At 43.5% G+C, this 12,069-nt stretch overlaps 1 protein-coding gene across 1 annotated transcript in view; it reads left to right on the top strand.

Annotated features, from left to right (window-relative positions):
* Positions 1-12,069, top strand: part of COL19A1 (collagen type XIX alpha 1 chain) — a gene marked incomplete at both ends in the record, with an annotated part of 301,963 nt that overhangs the window by 273,945 nt on the left and 15,949 nt on the right. Inside the window, 7 exons of the mRNA XM_080916766.1 lie at positions 605-658; positions 2,727-2,771; positions 5,861-5,905; positions 6,010-6,072; positions 9,103-9,138; positions 9,280-9,324; positions 11,816-11,986. Coding sequence (XP_080772892.1) covers positions 605-658; positions 2,727-2,771; positions 5,861-5,905; positions 6,010-6,072; positions 9,103-9,138; positions 9,280-9,324; positions 11,816-11,986 — 459 coding nt within the window. The remainder of the gene's footprint in view (positions 1-604; positions 659-2,726; positions 2,772-5,860; positions 5,906-6,009; positions 6,073-9,102; positions 9,139-9,279; positions 9,325-11,815; positions 11,987-12,069) is intronic.

The following is a 12,069-nucleotide window of genomic DNA, read 5'->3' as shown; positions in this document are numbered from 1 at the left end:
CCAAATATCTTACTTGAAGACCTATAGTCTGGGACTGAGGCAGAATATACATAAAGGCCTCTTGTTCTTTTTAGTTTAGTTTGTTTTTTAATGCTGTCTATCCCCTCTCAGTACAGGTCAGCATGGGCAATGACTTAGAATGACCGAAGGTACCACTCCTAGGGCTAGCGGCTAGCTTTCCTAAGCATTTATAATCGTGTTAAGGATGCTGCACGCTCTGCTTGGAGAGCTCCACCTTCATTCTCTCATAAATATTTTCATCTTATTTCATAAGCCAGCAGCCCCAGGTGCCTCGCAAATTGGCAAACCTTGTTAAAATCTGCTTTTTCATTTTAATTCATACTAAAATTGGAGCTATTGATATAATAGAGTCATCCCTCCTGATTAGATTCTTAATCAGAATAAAAATAAAAACAGTGGATCATAAAATGGACTCGTGCCTGCATAATAGTTTAATTCCCAAACTATTTTCATACACCTAACTTGGAATAAGAGGATACCATTCACTCACCAAGTTTCAAATTAATATTGAGGAGCTTAGGACAGAGAAACCCTGAGTTTAAACCGTTGCTTATAAACCTTTGGCCATTGTTCCTTTTTACAGGGAGAGCCTGGTGCAATGGGCTTGCCTGGACTAGAAGGGTTTCCTGGTGTCAAGGTAAGCGCAAAAGTTAAAACTGCATTCACTCATATTCAAAATGTGTATTTACCTTTTGTTCTACTTTATCGGTCTGGAGGGAGTGTGGGGTGCCGCTCTGCTCCTCCAGGGGAAGGTGGCTCCTCACACTGCAGGTCCCAGGGAAGGCTGCCTCTGGTGTGCTCTGCTTGGTCCACAGGAGTTCAGGCTGGGAGGCGTGGGAATGAATCCCAGCGGGGTGCCACCAGGCCTGTGAACTCTGGCGGGCCAAGACTCAGCCCGGTGCTCAGATTATAGCCCTGCTGGCCAGGGCCATAAACCCCTGCCTGCCTGTTAGAAAAGTGCAGAGCCTGCGATAAGGCTCTGGGATAAAGCGTTCACAGAGGGCGAAGGAGTCAGAATCACAAAGGAGCCAGGACCGAGGAGAAGGTTTCAACGTGTTTCTATATTTTCACACACCTTTCTCCTTTGTTCTGTTCCTTTTAAACAGCCCAGGATCCAACCACCAGATTCCCATACATTTGCCTCTAAGATTTGCCATAGTTGTCTTTCTAATGCTGCACTCGTGCGTGCGTGCGTGCGTGTGTGTGTGTGTGTGTGTGTGTGTGTGTGTGCAGGAGAGGGATTTAGGAAGTGGATGATTTGGCTAGAGTCTACGTCACTCTCTCCTGTGGAGGGGGGTTTGGAGCTTGCCTAGAGCCTTGTACATCTGCCCCATTGGGGTGCATCCAGGCAAAGTGGATTTAAAATCAGTTCAGGAAGCACCTGCGGGTTGACAGTCACCTGTCCTCAGGGCTTCAACTGAACTCGACCTTTCACATTTCCAACTTTAGCCTTTCAGTCCCACAACCTATCATACCAATAACTGTCTTAGTAAACATAAAATGAATGTTTAAGGAAATGAAACAAATCTTTTATACTTGACTCATTTTTGACAGAAGGATACAGGACTTAACTGTATGGGCATGATGAAACCAATGATATCAGGAAATACTGCAGCAAGAAAGTAGAACAGGTTGGGTCCAGAGACATGGCTCAGTGATTAAGAGCACTGGCTGCCCTTTCAGAGGACCTAGGTTCAATTCCCAGCACCTACATGGCAGCTCACAACTGTCTGTAACTCCAGTTCCAGGGACCTACATCAGACACACACACACACACACACACACACACACACACACACACAGAAAAACTTTGAATTATATGCATAAATCTGTATTTGTATCATTTCTACCCCTCTCTCCTTCCAACTCTGTTGTCACCCCATACCCTCTCAAGTTCACAGCATCTTCACTACTTCTCATACTTCCATAGACAGTGGGCATATGAAGACAACCTGTTGAGGCCATTTGGTTTTGCTCCTATGTGTGTTTGTGGTGTGTGAGTATGAGAGTGTGTATGTTTGTGGTGTGTGAGTGTGTGTGTGTGTTTGTGGTGTATGAGTGTGTGTGTGTGTTTGTGGTGTGTGTGTATGTGTGTGAATGTTTGTGGTGTGTTTGTAGTGTGTTTGTGGTGTGTGAGTGTGTGTGTGTGTTTGTGGTGTATGAGTGTGTGTGTTTGTGTTGTGTGATTGTGTGTGTGTGTTTGTGGTGTGTGTGTATGTGTGAATGTTTGTGGTGTGTTTGTAGTGTGTTTGTGGTGTGTGAGTGTGTGTGTGTGTGTGTTTGTGGTGTGTGAGTGTGTGTGTGTGTGTGAATATTTGTGGTGTGTGAGTGTGTGTGTGTGAATGTTGGTAGTGTGTTTGTAGTGTGTTTGTGGTGTGTGAGTGTGTGTGTGTGTTTGTGGTATGTGAGTGTGCATGTGTGTGTGTGAATGTTGGTAGTGTATTTACGGTGTGTGTGTGTGAATATTTGTGGTATGCGAGTGTGTGTGTGTGAATGTTTGTGGTGTGTTTGTAGTGTGTTTGTGGTATGAGAGTGTGTGTGTGAGTTTAGCCCTAGCTGTAACTCTTGGTCTAAGGATAAGGCTTTGTGAGATTTCTTTCCTCCATACACAATGGCATGTCAGATTACTATTTGAGAAATGATTCTAACAGTAAAGGGTCGATAGACATCATTATGAGTAGCCATTTCTATCTTCATCCCAACAGGGAGATCGAGGCCCAGCAGGTCCCCCAGGCGTAGCCGGCATATCGGTAAGTTGGGTTTATCCCGTCTTAGCTTCTCAGGTATGCATTTCTGTGCCCATAGTCTGTAGCTAGTGATCAAGGAGGCTTGGAGTATATCGTGATTCCAGAGGCAACCGCTGCCCAGAGCTTGTCCTCTCTTTCTCTCTCTCCCTCTCTCTCTCCCTCCCTCCCTCCCTCCCTCCCTCTCTCCTCCCCTCCCTCCCTCCTCCCCTCCCTCCCTCTCTCCCCTCTCTCCTTTGACCCTCGTGTGTTTGTTCTTTATTCCAATCTTTACTTTTTGTCTCTTGTCTTTCCTTCCCCAGTGTCTTAGGAAACCCATTTACCCGTGATCATGTATTAATGTGTGTGCACAGCTCTGAAATCTCACTTCTTGTATCTCTGTCCCTGTCATATTTCAACATTTCTCCATCTTCCAGGGGCCAAGTTCTCATCCCTGGGCATGTACGTTAGGCACACGCACGCACACATGCACGAAGCTGTAATCTGCCTGGACACTTGCCTCACCCGGGGTTATTAGCAGAGCTTTATTGCTGCTAATGTTCCCTCGTAAACCAGGCCTCAAACCTTTCCATCATTTTTGTGGCTCTCCGGGTGTCAAATGCTTTTATCTCAGCAAGGTCTTCGCAAATGAATAGGAAGTGCTCCCAGAAAGGTTGAAATCGTTTCTCTGAGCCCTTGGGATAATTCTGCTCTTCATTCACGACGCCCTCATTAAAGTTTTGTGGTCGCGGTTTATGAATAAGAGGCTCATTTATCCTCTTGCCAGATGACCCTGCAGGGAAAGTCCGGTTAGCACATCGCAAGAAAGTCGATGGAGGCCTTATGCGGTGGCGGTAGAAGCACTGTGAAGACAGGAAAGGGCCCTAGTCTTAGCCCCACCTCACAGCAGCAACACCACCACCCCATACTACCCCAAACCTCCAACCACCATCCCTAAAGAGCCTCACACTCCCTCCCCATTCCTCACAATCCCTCCAACATTGAACTACTTCAAATAAACCATAAAATGCTACCCGTCGTGTATATGTTTTCACAGAGAATGACATTCTTTATTATTATTATTATTATTATTATTACTATTATTAAGTTTGTCCAGACTGAGACTAAGAATGTCTGTAATTATAAAGGCAAAAAGAAAAAAGAAAACCACCTTCTCTTGCAGGCATTCTGGACTTTTATAAAATAAAGGTTCTTTATGAAAGTGGGCTTCACATTGAATCTCAGGCCCCCACACACTCCTGCTCCTCCTCTTGGCATCTGGGACTCCCTTTCTGGAACTGTACCCAGAATGCCATTTCAACCTGTTCCCTTACACTCACAAAGAAACTCACCTTCTCTTTATATTCCTCTACAAATGACTTCAAGATTCATTTCCAATATGACCACAGATTAGGTCTGTCTTCAAAGAATGATTACCAGACACACACAAAGTCATCAAGACGTGTATAGTAATTTCAAAAGTTAGTTTAAATGAGCCATTCCAGAAGTGTTTTTAGGGGCTGTTGATTGGCTGAAATACCAAGACATTACCTTTGGATACCTAACATCTGATAAATGTACTTTAAAATCATATTTCACAACTCCCAGGAGCACTTGGCATCTCCAGACTTAGGCAAGCATTAAAGGTGGACCCAGTCAACGTGTGCAATCATGTGATTTAAAACATGCCCTGGTTTTTTCACCGGTCCTTGGAAAATAAAACAGTTAAGAAGGCCCAACAAGTAGTGATAACCAGTACAAAATAGAGAGGATGTAAAATTTTATCATAGATACATATTCCAGTACTGTCTAAAAATACCGAAATGATTATTGTAGTTGAAGCAAATATAAAAATCAGTTGGGCATGCCATGTCTTCTCAATGAAGGTCCACGGGACCCACTCCTGTCCTTTCTAGAACAGTCTGTCTCTGTCCAGTGTAGTTAAGGCTACCCAGGGCTTTCTCTAGAATGCCTTTCTTTCCCCCTTCTCTCAGACAGATCGCCTACCAGAATTCTAAAGCAGGTTGAAAGAGGGTCTAGCCCTTTAAAGTCTCTGAAACTCACCCACATCCCCAAACTATGTTTCCAGCCACGATCTGGACCACGGGTAGGAGGTTTTCTTCCAGCGCAGCCCTGCCAGCTCAGTCTAACACTTGGAGCTTCATTTCCCAGTCTTTGCTGGACCACAGAATATTTGACAGAAGCTGCTTAAGGCTCAAAGTAAAAGTCAGCAGGCAAACATCAAAACCCATGGCTGCTGAAGGGGGCTGGCAGCAGGGGTGGGGGTGGGCGGGGAGTAGCTTGCAGCGTTCTCTGTTGGTAGATCAAACCTTTGACCACTCTGGCGGGAACCAGAAGTGGATATGCCCTCAGGGTAAGCCTCTGAGCTGCCTAATTGTTTCTGCTGGTAAAACCACAGCCTAAAGGTTTGCTATCTCCACAAACTCCAAACTGCCACCAGCTGAGGAACAAGTGTTCAAATACGTGGGCCTATGATAAACACCACGTTCCTATCTCTGCTCCTGGGTCCCTTGACTTTGAATTCTTTAGACAAGGCACATTGAGAGGTTTAGGAAAAAAAATTTTTTTTCCTCAATCTTTTACCCAAGCACAGCTTTTCAGATAAAATGTGCTTTTCTTCCTTCCTTCCTTCCTTTCAGATTATTTTACGACCAACATAGAAGCTCTCTTGTGAAAGTCCTAACCTGATATAAATTTCTTACTCTGCCTCTATTGGTGTGGTTAAAAACCATTACCAAAAGCAACTTGGGAAGGAAAGAGTTTGTTTGGATTATGTGTCCTGATCACAGTCCACGGTCCTTAGTGAAATCAGAGCAGGAACCTAGAGCCGGGGACTGAAGCAGAGAGCACGGTTTGCTCAACCTGCTTTCTTAAACTACCCGGGACCACCAGGTTTAGCCCTACTGCTGCCCCGGAGTAGCCAATCAAGGGAATGTTTCACAGACTTGCCCTCGGGCTGATCTCACGGAGGAACTGTCTCCATAGGTTTTCTCTTCCTAAAAGACTGTAGTTCTTGTCTACTGGATGGAAACTTACCAGCACAGCCCACCCCCTAGGTGCGTGGCTCTTAACATTTTTATTTGATTTTGTTGCAGGGAAAGCCTGGTACCCCAGGCCCTCCAGGAGCTCCAGGGGAGCCGGTAAGCTTCTTCCACTTTAACAGCAGATACACTAGTGTCGGATTTAGGGGTTATTTTAACGAAATTTTTACCAATATGTTTTTCCCCTTGGGACACGTTTATAGGGTGAGAGAGGACCTGTTGGCGATACAGGTTTTCCTGGACCAGAAGGACCTTCAGGGAGGCCAGTAAGTACATTTTTAACCATCTAGAAATGGTTTTCCAAGGAACGTTCTCTTCACTTTCCTCCTTAGAAGCTTAAGGTTTGAGCCGGCGGCTTCAGAAGAAAATACAAACAGGTTCTAAAAATTGAATTAGGGGGTATTAGGTATTAGGAATTTTCCAGAGCTTTCTAGAACTCTGCCTGGTGTCTTTTTATCTTAAACGATGAAGAGAAGAAGTTAAACGTTCTGAGCACTAGTAGACTCATTTGTTAGTTCTGGTATCTTCAGCGGAGTTAAACTTAAATTGTCCTATCATGACGTAAAACATAAAGACGCCAACAACTAGCCCACATGATAAAATAAAGCAAAACTCTCTTCCCGGGCTCCTCCTTCATAGCCAGGCCTTGTCCTGACACTGCCGTTGCTAATCACTGCAGTGTGTGTCACACCCATCCCCTGAAAGAGCTTGTCGCTACAGATACAAAGTATTGATCTGACATAGTGACAGTCATCCCCACCCAGTGTTTATACATCTAGGTCCTCCTGTGGGTTGAGGATGTGCTGGGCCAGGAGCCAGGGATCCAAGTTCCGGGGTGTTTGGTTTTGTTTTAAGGATTTCCCTTTTTATCTTTAAGATTTATTTTATTTTACATGTATGACTAATACATACATGTACACCGTATGGGTGCCTGGTGTGTTTGAGGAGGCCAGAAGAGGGCCTCAGATCCCCTGGAACTGGAATTTATAAAGGACTGTGAACCTGCAGGTGGTAAGAGCTAAACTTGGTCCTCAGAGAGAGCAAAGGATGTTCTTAACTTCTGAGCCATGTGACCAACCATCCTGTTTCCTTTGAATAGAAGGCCTTAGTCATTTGCTGTGGTGTACATGAAAGGGGAGATCTAAAAATGAGAGGAACTTAGGAATTTTGTTCAGTAGTTCTCTGACAGCTCAGAGCTGCTGCATGGTCTGGTCATCATCTCCTCAAGACGGTCACACTAGAGACAAAAGGCCTGCAGTGTTGGCTGCCATAATTCTCCAAGTTTCCTGTCACCACCCTTAACAAACTCCCCCTCCCTACCCCTTGTAAGTAGTCTTGTTAAAGGCTTGGGTTTCCAGGATATAATACAATGTGTAACCCTGTGAACTTATGCACAGTGCTACTTGGATTTAGTCAGTTATTCAAAGAAGAGATTATAAAGTAGAGAGGAGGTCTTGTTAAGAGAGATTCCGGGAGAGTTGGTGGGGAAAGTGGAGCATGGAAATGATCATGTTTCATTGAATTTGTGTGTGTGTGTGTGTGTGTGTGTGTGTGTGTGTGTGTACATATATATAGTTTAAAAAAGAATTATGTACATTTTAAAGGTTCAAAGCATGAATTCTAGTTTTACATTTGATTTATCTTTTATTCAGCTGACATGTTGTTTCTCATTCTCCCCTTAATCAGTTTGATCTTCATGGCTAGTATTCTCAGGGCTAATAAATTCTTCGAACTATATACACATCAGGTAACATACTCTCAGTTAAAGAATTCTCATAATTCCCAGGGTACTTCAGAGAAGTCCCGAGCCTATGGTTGGGTTACCAACTGCAACAGATGTCAGCGTGATTTACAGCAGTGAGAACAGGTGGCTGTCTGTAGCTGTGTCCTTGTGGACTCTGTTCCTGCACAGTAAAAGTCTCTCAGGTTTTCAGAGAGCATGCCCAGGCAATGCCTGCTGGCTAGGAAACCTCATCCCTCACCTTGATCTCTCTTCAAATCACATCTCAAAGCCGCACCTGCAGTAAGGCTCTAGGTATCTGGTTTGACCCCAAATCCTTTTCATCCTCCTGTCTCTGATGGGCAGTTCTTTCAGTTTTATAAATTTCCTGCAGGGCTGACTTTATGGCCACTTCCAGAATACCTTTGAAAGGTCCCAGAATTTTCATTTTTCTAATAAAAAAATATGCCACTGCTTAGTAGCATTGAAAACTTAGACTCCCAGCTCTCATCCTCTGTTTTTTCAAACTGAAAAATAACGATTCTTCTCCAGCCATGTTATGAAATCCCCCTAGAAACAACTGACAGTATTTGCTGAGATGGATCCCCATGCTTCAAGCTTGTTAGAAGGTTGTTACACTGATACTATTCCCTGGATAGACTTGAATGAGTGTCCCCACACAGAGATAGGCAGTCAGTGATAGCGCAAAGTAAGGATACCAGCAAAAGCAACTTGATGAATCACCGGTGAGTTTAACTGGCATTATTTACAGGAGTATAGGTGAGAAGCTACTGGCAAGAGCTTGTACAAACGAAACCGCATCATCAAAAGCCCACTCCAGCACAGATGATGCCCACAAATGCTAGAACCTTGAAGCTCACTGTACAACTTGCAGGCAGCTCAACAGGATAGTGTTACTTCTAGAAATTCTGTTGTTTCTGGTCCTCTTCCAGACATCTCGGCTCATCTGAGGATCTCTCTTACTGCCAATATAATCTTGGGGAAGGAAAAGCATAGTGAATACACTCAGTTTCAGGAATTTCCTGAAGATTTTGAGTTGTTCATTCTGAGTTTTAAATAGCTTTCCTACAGGATGGGGGCTTTTACCTCCCTGTAAAATATCCCGAGTCTAAAGAAACTGCTCTCTGAGACAGAAGTTTTTATATCAGAGAAGTTATTGTAGAACAAAGGTATAAAAATAATCCCCAAAGCCATCCAAGCTTTGGGCGGCTTCATTTATTCCTAGGAGGTTGAGATAGCCATCCTGGATGACTACTTAAGCAGACTCTACATGTTGTTGTGCATTTACTCCTGAGTTGTAAACTTGCTCTTATATTCTTCTCTGTGTGCTTGAAGATGAGGATGCTACTCAGATGAAGTCAATCCCAAACCTGGTCAATGGAACCAGGAAATGGCAGAGTTTGAACTTGGGGGCACATGACTACACTGACTGTGGAGTCTATTTCTCCATGCAGATTCACAAAGATAACAGAAGAAATACGTACTGGGGTTTTTTGTCTGTTTAGCTATGACTGTATGCAACTAAGAAATAGAAATATTATTTTTGTCATTTTAGGGCATAAATGGAAAAGATGGATTACCAGGTGCTCAGGTATGGGAAAAAAACATTTTAAATAGTATAAATTCTTAAATTTTCTAATTTGTAAGTGCATCTTGAATGTTCTACCATTTAGTTATTCAGACTAATGATCTTGGCAAACAGTCGTTTTTAGCATTGATATCTGTTTTCCAGGGCATCATGGGTAAACCTGGAGACAGAGGCCCCAAAGGAGAACGTGTATGTATATCACTACTGTGGTTGCTGTTCACATCTTTCTAATACAACTGTTTGATCACTCGGCCACATACCAAGACATGGAGACAACTTTGATTCTCCAAACAAGTGGTTAGGGCATACATAAAACACTATCTCTACTGGACATAGAATGTGATCTGTGAGCAGGTCATGCTGTTGTTCTTTGTACGCACCCAAGTCTGTTTATATTCCAGCTTGGAAAGTGTTTACCATGCTCCAGAGACACACATGCCAGCTATAACCACCACCCAAATTCTTTTTGCCAAATAAGGGATTTCTCACTCCCAGTGCTGCTGATACTTAGAGGCAGATAAGTTTTGTGGAGTCTGGCTGTCTTGTACATTCAAGAGGCCTAGTTGGTGTCTGTCCACTTGATACAGTGGCACCATCATCTCTCCAACTGTCACTATTCAAAGCATCTCTAAACATCACTTTGCCTTCTAGGGAGCAAAGCTGCCCAGGCTGAGAACCACTGATACACACTTACTCCAGTGACCCACTTACTCCAGTGACCCACTTACTCCACTGACCCACTTACTCCACTGACCCACTTACTCCAGTGACCTACTTACTCCAGTGACCCACTTGCTTACTTCATAGTCCTGAGTGGAAACTTCACTTTCATGACAACTCTACGTAATGCTAGTGCTGTCACTAAAACTTACTAGTATTTTCTGTAATGAATCTTAATTTCCTAGTAGGACTCATATCCCTGAATCAAATTACTCAAGACTTGTTACTTTGCATAAGCTTACTTAGGGTCATTCTTATGTATGTGGCCACAGATGTGTTTGTGTATTGGTGTCTAATTCATTAGGTTTATTTTAAATTGTTACACAAGAAATTTGTAATAATGGAAAAAAATATAAAAAGAAGATAACATACATTCAAGAAGGAAAAGTCTTTCAGGCATCTTTACACAGGGATAAACATTTGATACTTTAGGGATATTTCCCTCTTCCACTATTACCTATAATCAATATCAAATATATGTTATTTTGAAATTGGATTGACAGTACTTTGTAAATATTTGTTCTATTGGCAGTCTTCAGTGACTGCATATATATCTTCACAAGTCCCCTTTTAATAAGCAGTTGTTTTCATAATAAATACCACAAGCATCCTTTTTTAGATGGGTGTGTGTGTGTTCACTCATGTGAGCGCACGTGCCAAAGCATGCTTCTAGAGGTCAGAGGACAACCTATATTAAATCAAGGACATCAAGTATAGTGATGGGTACCATGTGCAATTTCAGGCCTGGAAAGACACTAGGTGATGGGTAGGAGCTGAGCTATCACCCAAGCCCTAGACACATGATTTTGAGGTTTCACCATGATCATGGAATACAGGTCATCGATCCAGGTGTGCTAATATGTTTTAATCTTGGGTATTTTTCCAGGCACGAGCTGTCTGTATACCAATAAGACAACAGCACTGATACTCTGGCCATCCATTTTCTTTCTACATGGCCTCTTTGTCAGCTTCTATACCTTATGCTGACATTAATGTCTATGGTTGCTCAGTTATTTTCATTATTTTGTAGAATCAAGACCAGTATGGTTGGCTTTTCACAGAGCATTACGGTTAAGGTCATACTACAGTAAATTCCAGGCAGCCTTTAGGACAACCCATCACACTCAGCTGAGACCTCACTTCCTGGAGCTTTAAAACTGAACACTGAAAAACATGGAACTGAATTATGGTGGTGTCACGCTTCTTCCCTCGGGCACACCCAGGATAGACACATGCCCAGAAGAAAGGCAATGCTGCAAACCCTGCTCTCACCTTGAGACACATGTCTAGCATCATGTTGCTAACTCTCACAAATTCTTAAAGTTCAAATACCCGCTCAAACAAGTCATCTCAGAGACAGCCCTTCCTCCACCCGCCCCAGTCACTGAGAGACTTTGTTCAAGCTCTCCTCCCTTGCTTTCCCGAGTGAGCCATGTTTTTCTTCACTGACTACGTGTGCAAACTCATGTAAAGCATGGCTACAGAAGGGATTCCAAAGGACCTTATGAACGCCCAATGAAAATGCAAAAGGAGAGCCAACCATGTGATTTAGAACAGGGTTTGAGCTTTTCTAGGTGAGAAATCTCAGCGACAAACTCCTGTTGCTCATCTCCTTTTGTAACTACGGAAGAGACCCAGACCTGAAGTGCCAGTGGGTTCTGACTTTCAAAAGTGACAACATTCATTCGTTCATTTATTGCCACTGTGATCTACATGCCGGGTAATTCCAAGGCGTCAGACATGGTTTGAAGCATTTTACCTGGGTGTAGTAATTTCTCAACATTCCCCTAGCTAAGAGATACTATTAATATTCCAATTCTAATCCATGTGCTAGTGAATGGAAGTTTATAATCCAAGGACACACAGTAAATGGGTGACAGTATGGACCCTGGACGTTGGCGCTTCATCACAAATGAGGCGTTACTAGAAAAGGTGACTCATTATTTCTCTCCCCAAACAGGGTGACCAGGGAATTCCAGGAGACAGAGGTCCACAAGGTGAACGTGGAAAGCCAGGTCTTATGGGCATGAAGGGGGCTGTAGGTCCTGTGGGGCCACCAGGAAGCAAGGGCTCCATAGGACCACCTGGCCACCAAGGCTCTCCAGGCTCTCCAGGCATCCCCGGCACTCCGGTGAGTGGAGCCCTGGCTTATACGGACCATGGATGTTTTTTATAATGAAACAATTGATGATTGCCCTGACATATATCAAATAA

This window comes from Micromys minutus (assembly GCF_963924665.1).
Source record: "Micromys minutus genome assembly, chromosome: 5".
Taxonomy (NCBI): Eukaryota; Metazoa; Chordata; class Mammalia; order Rodentia; family Muridae; genus Micromys; species Micromys minutus.
This window is presented reverse-complemented; position numbering and strand designations above follow the sequence as displayed.